Source organism: Ursus maritimus, unplaced genomic scaffold (assembly GCF_017311325.1).
Source record: "Ursus maritimus isolate PB19 unplaced genomic scaffold, ASM1731132v1 scaffold_31, whole genome shotgun sequence".
Classification (NCBI taxonomy): domain Eukaryota; kingdom Metazoa; phylum Chordata; class Mammalia; order Carnivora; family Ursidae; genus Ursus; species Ursus maritimus.
Genome location: NW_024425675.1, coordinates 16,432,237 through 16,452,068, shown reverse-complemented (window position 1 = coordinate 16,452,068; position 19,832 = coordinate 16,432,237). Strand labels below are relative to the sequence as shown.

At 37.2% G+C, this 19,832-nt stretch overlaps 1 protein-coding gene across 3 annotated transcripts in view; it reads right to left on the bottom strand.

Moving 5' to 3' along the window:
• The window catches only part of NSUN6 (NOP2/Sun RNA methyltransferase 6), a 53,657-nt gene extending 37,953 nt beyond the window's left edge, over positions 1 to 15,704 (bottom strand). The window contains exons 1-3 of one of the 3 annotated variants that reach the window (XM_008692056.2): positions 15,270 to 15,704; positions 12,980 to 13,135; positions 9,891 to 9,970 (exon numbers count right to left, since the gene is read on the bottom strand). In XM_008692056.2, the coding sequence (XP_008690278.1) occupies positions 9,891 to 9,970; positions 12,980 to 13,135; positions 15,270 to 15,455 (422 nt within the window). In that variant the 5' untranslated portion in view covers positions 15,456 to 15,704. Of the gene's footprint in view, positions 1 to 8,316; positions 8,371 to 9,890; positions 9,971 to 12,979; positions 13,136 to 15,196 lie in introns of those variants that run through there. The other 2 variants (XM_008692058.2, XM_040645361.1) reach the window with 2 other exon arrangements.
• Between the last annotated feature and the right edge of the window lie 4,128 nt (positions 15,705 to 19,832).

The window sequence follows — 19,832 nt, the reverse complement described above, 5'->3', positions numbered from 1 at the left end:
AAAGAAGGATAAATATAGAGGAAGTAGTTTAGAGAGAGAGATGGGGCACACTCGAGAAAAGAAAAGAAAGAGGTCTATTTGGTAGAAGGCAATAAAGTAGCACCAAAAACTGCTTAATCATTTAAAGAGCACTGCTGTTTCCATAACAGCATTAGAAGGGAAGAAAAATAAAGTCCTTATCTTCAAAGACTAAAACAGACAATACACAAGGAATTCAGAAGCGTTTCTAAAATGGTATATTGCTGCGTGGTCAACTATTCATATTTTAAACCAGAAGAAGATGTCTTTTCCTCTTCCTTTACTATCCAACTTTTTGTGAGTGTTTTCCAATTTCTCACCTTCCGTTCATTCCTCAGACCACTAACATCTGGATATCACTTCTAATACACAGAAAAGACTTTTTCAAAAGTCAGGGGTTGCCTCCGTGATCAGTCCTGAATAAAGACCTTAAGCACTGAGTCTCTCATGCATGTCCGTGTTGGCAACCTCCCACATGTGTTGTCACAACTCCTTGCTGCGGGAACGGAATATATCCTTTCTTCCACAATCTCCAGATGGTCAAATCTCACTGAGCCTCTCAGTTTTATACCACTCCTTTGCTTCCCAGGTTCTCACCGCTCATTACCTATCTACTCTTAAAGAGGTCCATTCCCCCATGTTCCAAAACATGCTGCATCTCTTCTCACCTTGCATTCTACTCTTGGCAATCAATCTCAGGCTTTCAGTAACGACTTACAAAAATGACCCATGTATTCTCATGTTCGGCCCTTCCAGACTCTGAATTGGTATTTCTAATCACCTGCACGTAGCGGTGTGTAGGTTTCTTGTGGTTACTTCAAACTCAACAAGTCTTAAACAATGTTACTCTTCCCTGATCCTCCATCCTTGGCACATCCCAAATCTTTCCATCTTTCTGTTGCCAATCTTGAACTAAGTGTTGTCATCTGCCTCAATAATGTAAACTGGAAGCCTCAACATCATTTTACATCGCTTCCTCCTAAACCCTCAAATTCAACACTCGTAGTGTTACCAAATCATGCCACCTCTAATTCTCTAACAGGTCTTCTGGACCCATCCTCCAACATCAGGCATATATCAGCTCCTAACTTGATTACTGAAATAGCTTCTTGCCTTTTTTACCTTCAACTGTTTTGGTGTTCCGCAGTTTCATTCTGAAGTAGACATGGAATTATTTTTACCTTTGGCTTTAGACTCATTGTACTTCTTTTTTTAAAAGATTTTATTTATTTGGGGGGGGGCACTAGGAGGGGGGGTGAGTCCCAAGCAGACTCGGTGCTGAGCTTGGAGCCCAATGCGGGGCTTGATCCCACAACCCCGAGACCACAACCTGAGCTGAAAACAAAAGTCGGATGCTCAATGGACTGTGCCAAGTAGGTGCCCCCAGACTCACTGTACTTCTTAAATCTGTCATCAATTCTGGAAAATTCTTAGTCATTACACTTCTGAATATTGTCTCTCATTATTTCTATTCTCTACATTTGCAACTCATTAGAAATATGAAGTATCTTTTCATTCTATTTTTGACTGGACTCAACCTCACATTTTTATTTCTTTATCAATCTCTGCTGCATTCCAGATAATTTCCTATGGGCCTTTTACTTCAATAATTCTCCATCAGTTGGGTCTGATTTACAATTTAGCTCATTGAATGGTTTTTTTTTTTTATTTTAAGGATGGTGTTTTTATTTCTAGACATTCTTTCAATTCTACTCTTTTCCTCTTAGGATCTTCATGCTTTAGATTCTGCTTTTGTTTTTAATCACTTTAATAACATTGATTTTAAAGTCTCTACCAGACAGCTCTAATCTGCTGAAGTGTGGGGGGAAATTTGATCCTTCAATTTGTGGCCTATGCTGTTCTCACTCATGGTGGTTTGAATTCTCCTGCAGCTTTCAACCAAGAGAATGGCCTGGATTGAATGTGTGCCTCTCAAAAGTGGTTTTGCCTGGCTTTTGCCAAGCACCTCAGGAATTGGCTTGGGATCAAATTTTTATATTAATTTCCCAGATTGCAGGTTTCAAGACCACTTGGGTAGCATGAATTTAGATTCCAAAACTTTATGAGGTATGGAACCACAGTTCCACATTCACAGATTTGTTTCCTCAACCCAGACCCTGAGTAAGACAAGAAGATCCAAGGGTGCCTGGATGGCTCAGTGGGTTAAGTGGCTGCCTTCAGCTCAGGTCATGTTCTCGGGGTCCTGGGACCAAGTCCCGCATCGGGCTCCCTGCTCAGCGGGGAGCCTGCTTCTCCCTCTGACTCTGCCCCCCACCCAACTGTGCATGCCATCTCTCTCTAGTAAATAAATAAAATTTTTTAAAAAGATGAGAGATCCAACTCCTTAATTATTGTCTTGCACTGACTGCTGGATATTTCTCACCTCCTAGTGTTCATAACCTGTTATTTCCTACATTAAAAGGAAAACCCCTACATTTAGAAGACCAACCACCTCCTCTCCCACATCTCCCAACCCTCAAATATCAGCTCACATGATTACTGCTCTGTTTTCAGTTACTCTTCATTCTAACCCCTGAATATCTCACTTACATTCTCAATTACTCAGTTGTGCATTTTATGGCCTACCTTATTTTTTATTTAGTATTCCTAGGTGTATGTAGCAGAAACATTTTCAGGTATCTAGGTTACCATATTGTTGGAAATAAGACACTCTGAAATGATTTCCTAATTTGTTTCCAGTCTTATAATTTATCTTTTAAATTTTTTTTCAAACTTTGACTGTAACCCACAGAAATGCACTTAATATCACAACTCAGGAAACGTTTGTATGTATGTATGTATGTATGTGTATATACACATACATTTATACCCTTATATCAAATGTTTCAAGAAACACCCTCAGTATGTGCACTGCAATATGACACATTATGAAATATCCCATCTTTTAAAAAAATGCTGAAAGAAAAGACTAATTAAATTGATTTTACAACCTACTAATGGATCATGATCGCCAACGGTTGGAAAAATAGCTTTATGCTACTATCAGTATTCTTTGGCTCCTATATTCTAAGCAAGAAATTAAACATTTCTTAGTTAAAAAAACAAACAAACAAACAAAACCAGAAAACAAACCAAAAAAACCTTACATTTCACAGCTGGCCTCTCCCAACTTCTTCAACCTCACGTTTCACCACCTTCTCTGAAAAAGCGACTAAGCAGCCAAACTTGATCACTTTGACATGAGCCACCTTACATTTTCATGCCCCCATACTTTTGCTTTCTCTCCACTCACATACCCTTGACCATTTTATCCCAGCAGCCTAATGTCTAATCACCTTCAAGGCTCAACGGAAATAATATCTACTTGAAGAAAATCTTTACCAACTTCCTTTCACTGAGTCCTTCCTATTCTGTGCCCTGATGGTACTTCATTGATACCTTCACCGTAGCACTTCTAACAGTCTGACTCATACAAAGGTTTCGCGTTTTTAAATGAATCAACTGCATTTCATTCACCTTTGTGACACCCTTGGGTCTTAGACATAGCACCAATTCAAAAAATGTCTTGGCAAATGGAACCTTGTAGTTTTAAACAGACTGTTTTTATGGGAATAACCATTTCATGGAGAGGACAGAAAGACAGACTAAAGAGTTAACATACCAATTTTGAATTACTATCCTTTCTTTGGACAGCATGGTTGTAAGGTTGGTCCTTGGCTGCCATGTGGGAACTTAGATTTCAGAAGGACACCCACTATTAACTGATTAGAATAGCTCACTATGCTTAAATCATCTGTACAAATAGTATGGCTTATGGCCAACAATGACTTTCCTTCTGAGAGGCCAGAATGTGGGCATGTACCAGGCAGGGAGTGCCTACATGACCAGACCCTAATAAAAATCCTGGACACCGAGTCGCTAAAGAATTTCCCTGGTTGGCAACATCTTACATGTTGTCAAACCTGTTCCTGAGGGAATTAAGTGTTTCCTGTGTGACTCCATTGGAAGAGAATTCTGTAAGCTTTCAACTGGTTTTCCCTGTACTTTTTCCCATGTGCCCCCTCCCTTTGCTGATTCTGCTTCAGATCACTTCACTGTAATAAATCATAGTTACAAGTACTACTATATGCTGAATCCTATGAGTCATCCTAGAGTCATCAAGCCAGGGAGTGGTCTTGGGGATCCCTCAACACTAGGACTAATTGTATAAAAACATAAGATGCCATATATGCAAGTATCAAGGTGTAATTCAGCTTTGCTGAAGGGGAAAGTTGGAAGCAGCGAAGATGAAAGGAAATGTAAGAGTTGATGCAGGGCCACAAAACATGCTAAAACCTTAATTTTTTATTGCAATATTTATAAATAAAGAAGTGAATCAACAACATTAAAGAAAGGATTTTCTGATAGTAGAGTAATACAGATAGGAGGGAAAATAGTATGAAGGTACTCAGATTAAGAAAAAATTAGTAAAATAGGTTTAAAAGTCAGGTGTCTATGAATTAAAGAGTGAGATTATGAGAATGTCCCACTAAAATATATATATAAATAAAAAAAACAAATGGATAAGTTTACAAGATTTTATTTATTTATTTGAAACAGCGTGAGAGAGAGAGCACAAGCAGGGGCAGGACAGAGGGAGAGGGAGAAGCAGACTCCCTGCTGAGCAGGGAACCTGATAAGGAGCTCAATCTCAGAACCCTGGGATCATGACCCCAGCCAAAGGCAGATGCATAACTGACTGAACCACCCAGGGACCCCTCCATTTGGCATTTAACTGCACATATTACCAACTCTATACCAAATAGGAGATAATGATTATAATTTTAAGATGTTGTATATTATTGCATACCAACAAATATTTCTTTTTCAGGATTGCCATCTGTACTTAATCATCCATTTTTGTGCAATTACTTGAATATTCTATTGCATTTACCATATTATTTCATATACACAAACGGCAATTGAAATATTAAAGTGCTGATACTAGCAAGACAACTATGAAAGATGGAAATCAAGCAGGGCGAGAGAGGCGAATCCAGCCTTATTTGGATCTCAAGAGTTATGCTACTGGATTAGTTATTCATTGTGAAGGAAAAAAAGAAAATTTTCTGACCTGTTAAAAATATTTTTTTGAGACTTTTGCCAAAAAGGGAGGTGTGCTAACAAAAAAAAAAAAAATGTAGAGATCCTTAAAAATTATGAACTGAATGTTGACCTAAAAAATTCTACTAATGTAAATTCAGTCTTTAGAAAATGACGCTTGGGTAGAATGTTAAAAAACACTCATAACAAGAGAAGCCTGGCACTCAATTTTCTCCTAAGTTTTTCAATACAGTTGACATTGATACCATCAAATTCAACACTACAACCTTATGTTCAATCTCATTATATTACCAAGGATAAAACCTTAAACATTAAAATATATTTAATCAGTATATTAAGTATCATATTAAGTAAACTGAGGGAACCAGAATTTATGGTGAGAAATTACTTTTAAAATTGTTCATTATCTACAAATTCAGTTTAACCTATATTTTGATATTTTAAATAATTATATGATATTGGGTTTCCAGTAAAAGATAAGTAAAAGACTAAGAGTGTATTTCTTTTTCTGAAGTCTGCAGAAATGAAGAAAGAAACAATGATCTGAGAAGGACATGCCATTTATAATAAAACTAAGAAACCTCTATATTCCCACTGAGGAGAAAGAATTGTCTCACACAGAGAAATATGGATCCAACCTAGTTCTTCAACAGGGTATGAATGTCTCTGAAAAGCAAAAGCTCCCGGAGGCCTAATCAAATATTACTTAGAACCCAGACTGGGGGTTCAGGTTGAGAAATGAGAATCTGAGAAGGTCTTGTTAGTGTCCCATTCACAGCAGAGAAAGCTGAAAGAGGAACAGGACTGTCAGCAGTGGCGAAGCAGGCATCTACGCTTTCCCTGATAAATCTGGATAAACTTACTAGGGGTAGCTAAGGGGAGGGAAATAGCAACCACGTTTGGTGTTCCTCACCAGACTTAACTAAGCAGAAATAATAATTAAAGCCCCATGCAAAAAAAGAGCTAAGAGCTGGAACCCTTCAGAGAGCCTCAGTCTTTATCAGCTCTGCTCACCAGGACTAGAAATGTGCCATTAGGGAAAACTTGTTGAAAGCATTTTTGAAAAACACATCTGTTTAGTTGTCTAGGGACACACTTTACCCCATTCTATGTCACTTTTGAGCAAACGGCAGACTAGAAGAAGCTATGTGAATGCAACAGTTTCCATTCAGTGAATTATAGAAGCAGAAAGGATTAGCTCAACACGGGACCTACATAGGTAGTAGCAAAACAAAAAACAAACAACAACAACAAAAAAAAAACAACCGAACAAAAACTCAAGGAAAAAAATTTCAAATAGGTTTTTGTATTTTCAAAAATAACTAAAAAGGAAAAACTCAAACATGGGGTATAACAAAAACTAGATTAAAAACAGAAAGTAGCAAACTGGGAAATAAACGATAAGAAAGCCTCGGAGGTAAGAGAGAACACAACAGGCTTGAGACTGCTATTTTTAGAAAGGCCTGCTTGCAAGGTCAGCCCTTGGCTGGCATCTGCAAACGTGACTGGGAAACAGTTCCCAGCACTGATTGAAAACCTTCCGTAATGAGAAGAGTAGATTATTGTTTCTAAATGTTTGTACAAGCAATGTGCTTTGTTCTGAGCACCTGTTTTCCTTTTGGGAGCCTGAAATTTTGGTACATGCCGGGCAGAGGGTGCCAACATGACCAGGATCTGATAGAAAACTTGGCCACTGTGTCTCTGAAGAGCTTCCCTCCTAGGCAACTATTTTACTCTTGTCACAATTCGTTGCCAGAGGAATTAAGCACGTCCTAGTAACTCCGTGGGGGAGAGGTCCCTTGGAAGCTTGTGCCTGGCTTCCTCCAGATTTTGCCCCAAGCACCCTTCCCTTTGTAGATTTTGTTTTTGTGTCCTTTCCTGTAATAAATCTTCACCACGAGCACAACTACATGATGAGTCCTTTGAGTCCATCTAGTCAATCACCAATCCAACCTATAGTCCTAGTGGGGTATTTTTTTAAGATTTTATTTATTCATTTGAGAGAGAAAGAGAGAGAGCGCACGTGAGTGCAGGAGCAGGGGGAAGAGCAAAGGGAGAAGAAGCAGACTGCCCGCTGAGCAGGGAATCCAACAGGGGGCTCACCTGGCTTGAACCCAGACTTGAGCTGGAGGCAGACACTTAACCAACTGAGCCACCCAGGCGCCCCCTAGTGTTCTTATAGAGAATACAGGAAAATATTCACAGAACTATTGGCTGACTTGTAAATAACAAGTTCCACTGTTTCATTAAAAAGCAAGAGAGAAGGGTAAAAAGATCTATCCTAGCCCAGTTTTCTATCTATCAAGATCTATCCTAGCCCAGTTTCTAAAGTTCAGTGATGGAGGATTTGTAGATCTCCAAGCGAAAACTAAGATGCTGCTGGCAGGGGCCTCTGATTTTTGGCCTCTGATTTTTTTCACAACAACACTTGATGCCATGACATTGTGAAAGCAATGTCTACAAAGTGCTAAGGGAAATAACATGGGACCTGAAAGTACTATAATCAGCCAATCTATTGTTTAAATATAAAGGCAACAGGCAATTCTTAAGCAAGAAAGTAAACAGTTTGGAGATGAGAACACTTACTTTGGAGATGGGGAAACAGGTGCTGCAGACCTGATAAATGACTATACTCACCAACCAAGAGAGTAATCGAGACAAAGAACTCAGGAATGAACCATTAGGACTCAAAGTAAGCACAGCATCCATTTGAATTTTTGAATAACAACGTTATAAGCTTCTAGAATAACAACGTTATAAGCCTGTGCAATGCTTAAAGAACTAACACAGTAAATAAAAATTGGCTGGCGGAGGTTTTACGGGATAAAATTTAAGTGTAAGAACTTCCTCATTTTTCATAGTGGAAAGTCATAAAATAATAGTGATAATGAGTTTTAAAAACAAGAATTGATTTGCTCCTTTTAGAAATGAGAGGTAGGTATGTGAATCTATAATCCTAAATGATTTTTGAATACCTTCCTGTCATAACCCATTATTTGTGTTTTATAGTTCACTAACATTCTAATGAGTGTCTAAGATCACTACAAAGAATAGGATGAAAGGGTACTAAATTCAGAAAATAATTAAAGTTAAATCACCTAAATACTTTAAAAGAGGTAGCATGGCCAATATTAGCAAGAATGAAAGATTGAGAATCTCTCATATATTGCTAGAAACATTAGCTGGTAAAACTTTTTAGAATGCAATATGTCTCAAACTAAAATATGCATAGACCAATGAACCAATGATTCCATGTTGTACCAGTTCATCCTGTAGACAGGTTTACGCAGGTCCACAAAGAAACATCCTTAGAATATTCACTGTTGGTAATAATGAAAAACAGGAAAAAATTAAATGTCCATCAATAGAGGGATGAAAAAATGTGTTAAAAGTATGCAGATATCTAAAAGAATGAAATAGGGGTGCCTGGGAGGCTCATTCGGTTAAGTGTCTGCCTTTGGTTCAGGTCATGATCCCAGGGGCCTGGGATTGAGTCCAGAGCCTGGCTCCCGGCTCAGTGGGGAGCCTGCTTCTTCCTCTCCCTCTGCCCCACGCCCCAATCGTGTGCTCTCTCTCTCAAATAAAAATCTTTTAATAAATAAACAAACAAACAAAATAAAAAGAATGAAATACATTATACAGAATCAGGGAGAATTATGGACATCTTTCTACCTTGATTGGGGTGAGTCTTGGCGACACAGTTGTACAAATTTGAGGAAACTCAGCAAATGGTACACTTAAGATCTTTCCATTTCACTGTCTACAAATTTCATCTTAAGAAACAAAATAAGGAACTCGCAAAATCTTTTTTTTAATTGCAAAAGTAATACAAGCTTATAGTAAAAATAACATAGAAATGTTACAAATGAAAATCTCTTACCCCTTTTCTCCCAATCCAACCTCTTCAGAGTTAACCACTCAAAATTAACCTCTATTAATAGTTGGGTATGTTATAGCCTTTGAACTTTTTCTATATATAAGTAAATATACATAAATGTGTATTTTTTGTAATTGCAAAAAAAAGTGTAATTATCCTATATCTGGCAGTTTCCTTTCGATACTTAATTGTGACTATCTTCTCTTATTGGTACATATAATTCTCTCCCATTAAAGCCCATATAATATTTCACTGCACAATAAACCATAATTTACTGAACCACTGCTTTACTAATGACCACTAAATTACTTTCAAGCTTTAGCAAAATGAGCATTTTTGTATTTATTATAATTCTTCGCAGCATAAAAAAAATTAAACCATAATTAGGGATTTAAAAATATTCCTTGGGAATTGAACTCCCATTAAATATGAAAGCTTTTCCCCCCAATTTTCAAACATATGCCTTCCAAATACACAAATGAGAACAATGCCTGTTACACTCATAGAACATACATAGTAATTTAAAATAACTGAATTAATGAATAAAATTTTACAAACACATCAACTATGAAAGTAGGAAATATGCTGTTTTATATTTTTGTGGCAGCACAAAAAAAGTTTTAAATTAGCCATGGAATCTCTTAATACATATAAGTAACCATATGAAGTTTCTTACTAAGTAGGAGGAAAAGCCACCAATCACTGCACCAATGGACCTAAAATGCATTATTTTCAAGGTATCTGGGCCCATTCCTAGTCTTTTGTAATATCTTCCATGATAGAATATGCAGTTGCATTTATGAATTTGTGAATTGTCTGTCTATATGAAGTTGCTAATAACAGAGAAACTTAGTATTATCACCAAATAGTAAGAAAAAACCTGTGACAAATTTTTAGAAGAATTTAATTTGAAAATATAATAGTTACAAACCTAGGTCCAATAACAGGAATAAGTAAGACATCCTGAAGGTCTGGATGTTGAAGAATAGGAACATTTAATCCATTAAACTGCTGTTAAAAATAAACAGAATTATGAAGCCATCAATATAACAGATAAATTTCAATTTACAGGTCTTTTCATTGTCATTACCTAGCAGAGCATGAGGTTTGGTTTAGGATATTCTCACTTTATTCCACATAATACTATAAAAAAACAAAGATTTCAAAACAACTATGTTTTGTCTGTATTTTATCCTGAAGTATCTCAATTTCTTTATAAGGTTCAATTTTGTTTACAGTTTGGCTTTATAAAGACAATCCATATTTACCTTAGGTGACTTATTTTGAAAACATGTATCTAATATAGAATTGCATATAACACTCTTTTAAGGAAACGTTCTGAATAGGACATTAAGGATTGAGATTACTAAATACTATTTATTATACACCACCAGTACTGAATGCCCTGTCAGTTTTTCTGAGGGAAATAAATGCTTTTTGGCAAAAGTTCAGGATTTTCAGTATCCTCTATCATACTTGGTTTTCACACTGGAAATGGGTGCATAATCAGGAGTATAGGTGCAAGGCCAGCTCACACAGTCTCAGAAGAACCAATTATGCGCATCTCTGCCCAATTTCAGTGTCACACTGCTAGCCTGAAATTGACCACAGTGGGAATATTTACACCACTGAAATCAGCAAATGCTACAAAGGGTTGTTTTTCCCAGAAAGTGGGATTTTCGATAATGTACCAGCACACCACTGTTGCAGGCAGAAAATAACTGGGCAATGCACTCATCAGAATAAAAAGCAGAACAGTGGAATGGATAGCAAAGATACTATAGTCTGAGAGAGAGCAACATGCAAGTATTTCAGAACAAGTCTCTGCCATGTAGGCTAGGGATTTTAAATCATGAATTTTCACATACTACATGAAAGAATAGTAACAATAATAGGTATTTCCATTGCCCTGTGGTATCCACACACTACCTAGAAAAACTCTTAAAATCAATTTATTTCCAGTTGATAAGAGAAAAAATTTGTATTTTAGCAATCTATATTTCTACCAAGTCAACAGCTCTCCTAACTTTTGCTTCTTCCAGGCAAAGGAGATTTCAGACCAACCTTACCTAATAGATGGCTACTAAGAAATCCGAAATGTAGGGGTGCCTGGGTGGCTCAGTTAAGCGGCTGCCTTCGGCTCAGGTCATGATCCCAGGGTCCTGGGATCAAGCCCCACATCAGGTTCTCTGCTCAGCAGGGAGCCTGCTTCTCCTTCTCCCTCTGCCCCTCCACCCTGCTCATGTGTGCACGCTCTCTCTCTCTCAAATAAATAAAATCTTTAAAAAAAAAAATAGAAAAGAAAAGAAAAAGAAAAGCTAAAGTGCAATGTGGCCCCACTGCACTGAAGGGCTGGACCTTTCTTCCAAAAAAAAAAAAAAATCTGAAGTGTAAACTCCTTGTTTACTTCTCTTTCCCACACTGTTTGATGGCCTTACAGCATCCAGGCTGTGGCAAACTGATCCTTCCAAAAGAAGGATAATGAATTCTGTCTTTTGTTTTTGTTTTGTTTTATTGGTACTATTTCCTTTACACTACAGAAATATTTTACACAGAGATCAATCCTTCTCAAGCCAAGGTTTCCTTCTCTCCTTTTCTATTAGATGTTAAAATGATACTGAATTAAAACTTTCATAAAACCATCCACATGCATAACTTTCATAAAATGCAACTTTTTTAGTTTAAAAAATTAACCACATCACCTGCTTATTGTTTCTGCCCCATGCCTTGTTTAAAACTGCCTTATTGAGGTTTAATTTTCATACCATAAAATGCACCCATTTTAAATGCACAATTCTATGATTTCTAGTAAGTCTAAAGAAATTGTGCAACCATCGCCACGACCCAGTTTTCGACCATTTTCAGCACCACACACAGATTGCTCATGTCCATCTGCAATCGATCCCTGTTCCCAGCTCCAACCCCAGGCAACCTTTCTTTATCAATTTGCCTTTTCCAGATACTTCAGACAAATGGAATCATACAATATATAGTGTTTCGTGTCTGGTTTCTTTCATTTACTATAATAGTGTTTTTGAGGTTCACCAATGTTGCAGCATGTATCAGTTCATTACTTTTATTGCTGAACAGTATTCCACTCTATGAATATACATTTTATTTTTCTATTCACCAGTTGACATTGGAACAGCATCTCTCTCTTGGCTACTATAAACTATGCGGCTACGAACACTCATGTTCAAGCATTTGTAAGGACATATGTTTTCACTTCTCTTGGGTATATACCTAGGAGTGGAATTTCTGAGTTGTACAATAAGTTTATGTTTAACTTTTTAAGAGACTGCCAAACTGTCTTTTTTTTTTTTTTTTTTTTTAGATTTTATTTATTTATTTGACAGAGAAAGACAGCCAGCGAGACAGGGAACACAAGCAGGGGGAGTGGGAAAGGAAGAAGCAGGCTCCCAGCAGAGGAGCCTGATGTGGGGCTTGATCCCAGAACTCCGGGATCACACCCTGAGCCGAAGGCAGACGCTTAATGACTGAGCCACCCAGGTACCCCATGAGACTGCTAAACTGTCTTCCAAAGCCAAACCATTGACATTCCCACCTGTAATGTATAAAGGTTCCAGTTTCTCCCCATCCTCACCAGCTAGATGAAATTTTAAATTACTAATTTTTTTTTTTAAGATTTTATTTATTTGACAGAGAGAGAGAGAGACAGCCAGCGAGAGAGGGAACACAAGCAGGGGGAGTGGGAGAGGAGGAAGCAGGCTCCCAGCGGAGCAGGGAGCCCAATGTGGGGCTCGATCCCAGAACTCTGGGATCACGCCCTCAGCCGAAGGCAGACGCTTAACAACTGAGCCACCCAGGAGCCCCTAGGTTCAAGTTCTAACATTACTTCTACCATTACCACTTGAACAACTTAATATTCATGATCTTCTATTTCCTTATATGTAAAATTGGAATACTATTTTAAGTTCATGGGATTTTAGTGGGGAGCAACATGACACAGATTGTAGAAATGCAATTATGGACATAGTGACATAGAAAATTTGTACATACCTTCTGAAGTTCATCAAACAACAGATCTTTCACATGTTGCACTGAGGCTAGATGTGTATTTACCCTGACAGTTGTGAATGATGGAGGATGTGACAAGTGATTTAACAGAGTTTCAAATTTCCTTTCTGCTGCTTGTTTCCCAAAAGCAGATACAATCTGAAAAGAGAAAAACAAGTTAATGTTCCAATGTCACTATGAGAACTAACTAAAAATATTAAGCAGATTATGTACACACATTTGTTCTGACTAATGAAACATCTTTCAGCAACTGTTCAGTTCCATTTCATTTTGCTGTATTGTTTATTAATAACACTAGCAGAATGTAATACTTCACAGGGTTTTGGGGTTTAATTGTGGTAATAAACACCTAACAAAATGCCCAACATAAAGGGCTTGAAAAAAAAAAAACATTGCCTCAACTTCAAAGCATCATTAACATTTTGAACATATTAATGTTTGCGATGCTTATTCATATAAATTCATGATTTTATTCTACTTATAATGTATCAAATACGTGATTTTGTAGAGCTATTTACTTGCTAGCCTCATGTCAACAAATTCATTAGCAGCCTTTTAAAACACCTGTATTTGAATAAGTAATATTGATACTGTCATCCAAAGAATATCCACATCTTTTTAATACGGTATTTTTAAATGTAACAAATATCATCCAAAAAGGCAGCAAAGATAACCTGTCAGAAATGGAGGTTTAAAGACAAAAAACCAAGTCCCCCTGTGATTAGCTGAAGCTTTATGAGACACATATTTTCCCATTTTTGTCATCTTTGTACCCTGCCTCACAGCATCTTCATAAACCACCTGCCAGCCTAGTAATCCACCAGCCTCAAAGTTTTAGTACTTTCTCAAGTTTGGTTTGTTTTTATTAAAACTGAATATACCTTTGCTTCCAGTACTGTTACAAAGGAATGGCTATTTTTTTTTTTTTTTTGTAAAATCGTTTAGTGAGTTTGAGGCAGAAATGGTGTCAAAGACAGACATTTGGATCTTCTTTTATAACACAATATTTACCATTTTAAAAATTGTGGGGAAAATTGCTGAATGCCTCTATTTCTCTTAATATGCTCCTTATATTTTTAATTCTTTGAAATCAAGAGAAGGTATTTTCTCTTTCCATACTCTCTAATCCCTTAATATAATCTTTGAAAATGAAATGCAGAAATAAAATCTAAAAAGTCATAGCTTCAGTAATATCCTCATTCATGAACAACAATTAAGTCCTAGGCTTTACTTTGAATAGAAAAGCAAAGATTTAGAAAATACAAAGTTACCTAGAGGCAGGACAGTAAAATGTAAAGAGCACGAGCTTGGCAATCAAAGACAACAGTCACTGAGGAGTTCTGTGTTAGGCGCTGCCAATAGCACATGGAATGAATATTGGTTGAGGACTTGCGTGCCAGAACGATGCCAGTTGCTTGCACTTATGATTAATATTTTAAAGCAACCTTGTAAATATTTTTAACATCCTCAGTTTTCACAGAAAAGGAAATTAAGGTTAAACGGTATGAAATAATTTACTCAAAGCACAGGGACACAAATCAAGGACCTGGCACTCCAATTCTGTTTTTTTTTTTTTTTCATTGTACCTGAGCTCCTCAGCTTCAGATTTCAGTCCTATTACTTGATAGTCAATTTGGGTCAGCTTTTGGACCCTCAGTTCTCTCACCTATTAAAATGGAAAAGAAATCTCTACCAAAAAAAAAAAAAAGAGAGAGAGAGAGAGAGAGAGAGAGAGAGAGAGAGAGACTGCTAATATTAAGGTGTAAAGGTTTGCAAATCACCCAGCACAACTAACGGCATTTAAGAGGCATTAACGCATTATAGTATCCTTTTCACCTGATGCCACAGCAAGCGCTCTAAGAACGCGGGTGTCTGGACTTAAATTCTCGAGAACAGGTATCTTTTTCCATTCATTCTTGTAACCCCTTCCGTGCCATGCCTACTGCCACGCACATAACCTCTCTTTTCCCTTCCCTTCTTTTACATTCCTAAGTGTTGAAACGTAGACCTCATTCACCTCTTATCTCGAAACATTAAATACCCGCGGGAAGATACTGGCAGTTTTTACTTTCGAAAAAACGAGAAGAAACAACGGTGTAAAGATTGGGTCTCGCTGTAGGCTTTTTTCCCCCTATTTTTCCAGCGTGTGTAAACATCTGAATTTTTGCAAATATCCTCTAACAGGTTTATTTGACCTACCTCCTTATTCATAAAACCCTCTTTAAGATACTTTTCAACCTCAAGTCTCAAAGATATTTTAGGGAAAACAGACATTTTTCCTACTGTGTTGGTTCTCCTCAAGAAAAATGCTGGAAAACGGTGGCTTTTTTTCTCTTTCCGAATTAACAGTGAGCAGCGTCTTGGCAATGAGCAGCCACCCACGCGTGCCGGGACCACCAGATGGCCAGGAAAAACGCGCCGCTCTTTCCAAGTTATATTCGGGATTGCGGAGGTACATCCACGCTTTCTCGAGCGTGGCCAGTTTAGAGCGGCTTCCTCGCCTCCACCACACACGTCCTTGGTCCTTTAGAGACGCTCACGGAAATTACTGTGAGGCCATGTCCCTCACGTTGCAGAGAATATACAGGGGGGAAAAAAAAGACAAGCTAATCCGTTGCGAACTGGCCTGGAAAAGAGACCGGCTTCCGTTCACTCACATTCAGCCTTCAGACCTCATTTCAAAACCGCGCCCCCTATTTCTCTGCAGAAAGCCGCTTCCGGCTTGCGTCACTTCCGGCGACGCGTCCCACCCTCCCCGGTTCCCCAATCCGCAACCGCAAATTGTCGTACGTCAGGTCTTCGGAGTTTCCGAGCTCTTTTGGCGGCTCCTCCACGTGCAGGTGGTTTTCTGGGCCTCTCAGGAGGAAGGGGCGGCGGCCTGGGTGATCCTCCTGATCCAGCGCCTGGGGTGGGTGCCTGGGGAAATGAGGAAACGGTGTGGGTGAAATCGAAGGCTTTGCTGGTCTGAATAAATTGGAGATCCAATTAGTTACCTGCTAGTTGTCCTCCAACAAAAGAAGGAAGCCAGAGTTTATTTGAAGCTATAAGCCACCCTTTGACTTCAAAATTATTTTATCTCTCGGAGGCGTACTGATCAGACTTCAGCTGTGAATGAACGCCATTATTCAGAGTTTTGAAAGCTGGGTTAATGGTGTGTTAATATCCATGAATTATCGGTTAAAACTTAAAAACCCACGTATAGTATTTATAATTAGTTAAACGAGGCTAGCGGTTACCTGTAACACAGCTGAGTTATACTTTAAGGCTCTGAGACCTTTGGCATAATTTATATGTTACAGATGAAGGAAAAGATTCAAAAGGACAAGATGCCTAATGAAAGTCGGACATTTTATGATTGAATAGGAAACTACAAAGAATTGCCTCCTTGCCTTATATTTTTGTTTGTTTTTGCAGCTGTGGCCATTTACACATAACTATAGTTAAAGATTTTTAAAGTCTTTTTCTAAGTCTCACACAGAAATGTTTAAAATGTGTAATAATTACTTTCTATGATACGCCAAACAGGTTCTGTTTAAGATATTTTAACTTACAGCCACATAACAACCCTGTAATGTGGTTCCCTTTTATGAAAGAGTAAAACAAGACTCCCAGAGCTGAAATAACTCTGTGGCCTCATAGTTCGTTAGAAAGTGAGAATAAAGACCACAGCCCCTGCCTTCTAAATACCAACTCTTTACATCGTAGCTTACTTCTTCAGTAAGTTGATAGGATGCTTCCATAGCTAAATCATCTAAAAGTGATTAAGAAAATGTCCAGGGGGACCTAGGTGGCGTGGTCCATTAAACCTCCGACTCTTGCTTTCTGCTCAGGTCCTCATCTCAGCGACCAGATTGAGCCCTGCATTGGGCTCTGCCCTCAGTCCAGAGTCTGTCTTAGACTTCCTTTCCCTATCCCCCTGCTCCTCCCCACTCTGCATGTGCACAGGCTCTCTCCCTCCCACTCTCAAATAAATAAATCTTAAAAAAAAATAAAAGTGATTAGGAAAATGCCTACATCAGGCATTTCCAAAGGAATTTTTGCAGCCTCAACATTGTGACCATGGCACCAATGATGGTTGGAATCTGTATTTAGGAGATAAGGGAGAAGAAGGAACAAGTTGGACTAGATTGTAAATTCCATGAGAATAGACTTCATCTCATCACTGAACACCCATTGCCTTAACAAGTAATAGGCACTTAAACGTTAAATGACTAGATAGATAGATGGATGGGCATCTATGTGAACTAGAGAAAGAAAATGCTGATAAAACATGTATTTGCTGGAAATTAGTTCACTAGTTAAGCACACGTGAAGAGTGCTGAGCACAATTAGACTATTCTTGTCTAGACACTATTGTAGTGACAGTTATGTTGACGAAGATGCTTCTTGGTGTTCCTGGGTTGGGTCCAAGAAAAGCATATTATGAATCTGAAGTTGGCATAGTGCATATTGTCTAAGCAAAGAAAGATTCCTATAGGAATACATCCATGTAAGGGTCATTCAGGTTGTATTTTCTCAGTGGGGTGATATGGCCCCCAATGTGGGGGAGCAAAAAAATCTTAGATATAATCTTATAATGTTTTTTTTTAATCTTACAATTTTAAGTCTGTGGTTCTCCAAAGCTTAACCTTATCAAAAAACAAACATATTCCAAAATATTTACTTTCATGAAGAAGGTATGAGGGGATCAGGGAAAAAAGTCTAGGAAATCTGGGAATCTATCATTCTCTGCTCATCTGGAGACTAAAGTCAAATCGGACATAAGCTTAAGTGTGTAGGAGAGTTGTTTTTAAAGAGTAAATTTCATTCCTAGTTGGCAGAACATACTATCCCTGGACTCCTGGACTCTTGGTTCAAGCCATGCATGCAATTTATCTTAGCTAACAGAGTAGTAAACTGAATTCAATTCCTGCCAATTCTTCTAAGTATTATCTGAAGTTAGTTCATAATGAATTCCTTCTAAAGAATATAGTTTGTTTTTAATTTCCTAGTTGTTCAATGTTTCATTTTTCCTTGAAATTTTAATTTCTTTGTTTTGCTCTAAGTACAGTACTTTTATCTTTGTCTTAAAATTTGTTGGAGAGAAAGACTACCAGCATTCTGTTTTAATTGAAGTTATTTCCAATTAATACTTCAGAAAATAAGTTCTAATCCTAACAACAGTATTACATACCTTTTCTATGACTTTTTTTCTTATTTCACGAATTCGAAATAATTTATATTCAAATAGTAACGTTTCATAGAACAGTGTTTCCTTCTTTGGATCTTTTGAAATTAGTTTTAAAAAAATTTTAAAGGGAGGTTTTCAGAAAAAAATCAATAAAGGTGTTATGTTTTAAGTGCTATATTTAAAAAGTATATTACTCAAAATTCTCTAATTTGATTAAATTGACAAGTGTTCCTACTATGTGTAATACAAATGTACAAAATGAACTAAAGTGTATCTTTTCTAAAAGATAATTATGGTATATTAGTATGATTTCTTTTTAGGTAATTCACAACTATATTTTGTTAATCTTTTTTTTTAGTTGTGACTAGTTTTCTTTCCTTCCAGTTAGTAAAAATTTCAAATTCCTAAATCTACAAACAACACTTTCTAATGTGAAAAAATATTTTAAAAATATTACAGCAGTCCCGTTGTCAGGTAAATTACAGAAAAGATGATAAAAATTAGAACAATTCTTCAACATAAAAGTTTCAAACACTTTGGGGCACCCGGCTAGCTCAGTTGGCAGAGCATGCAACTCTTGATATCAGAGTTGTGAGTTAGAGCCCAACGTTGGGTATAGAGATTAATTTTTTCAAAAAAAAAAATGTTTTGGATATTTTGAAAGAGTAGAATCAATAGAAATATAAACAGTCCTGCTCAAATATATTCATGCCACTTAATTAAAAGGGAAAATACTTCAAATTTACTTTCTAAAGTATCATTACACCATCATAAAAATATTCAAGAAATATGTAATTTTTTGGCTTCAAAACTCTGTAAAAAACTGCTTTCTTTCAGAAACTGTTCATTGGAAATCTGAAAGCCAGAAAAAGTAGAATGTGGTTTATATATATGTCTAACAGTTGAATCTAAGTTATGGAAACTTTAGATTCCATAACTATTTATGGAATAACTTTTTATTAATAATGAAACTAGGACTAGAAATGTCCCTTCAAGCCTCTGTTTACACAAACACAAAATCATCAATATTTGAGCCAATTCATGGTCCTGAAACTACTTTACATAGGCTCAGTTCATACCTTTTCCTCTATGTGGGAGGTTATAACTTCTCTTTAATGTCAGAAAGTTGGAGCACATTATACCATATAGAAGTCTTAAAGGGTCTTTGAATCTTAATACTGGGAGTACTTCATAAGTCATACACTTCACTTCTCTTTGCATAGGTAACGAAATAGTTTGGCATGTTAAAAGTCCCCTCCACCTGGGTTAAAATCTACCACCTGACCAAAGTCCATAGCTTTTTAATTAAGTTTTCTCCTTAACTGGGAATTAGGCTTCATCTCAGGCTGTGAAACTTTTCAATTTGTTGGAACCTAACATGAAGAACAAAGTGGAATTGTGTAATAGCATTGTACCACGACAGATGGTAGCTACACTTATGGGGAGCATGGCATAAGATAGAGATGTTGACTCACTATGTTGTATACCTGAAACCAATGTAACATTGTGTCAACTATCCTCAAAAAAATTAAAAAATTATAAAGTTGAACGGAAACAGGTAGGGGATTAGCTTTTTGATTTAAAAGGTTAACTGAGTAATGAATCAATTCCAGCCGCAGCCAGTTCTTACAGGTATTATCTTAGTTCACAACAGTTCCTTCTAAG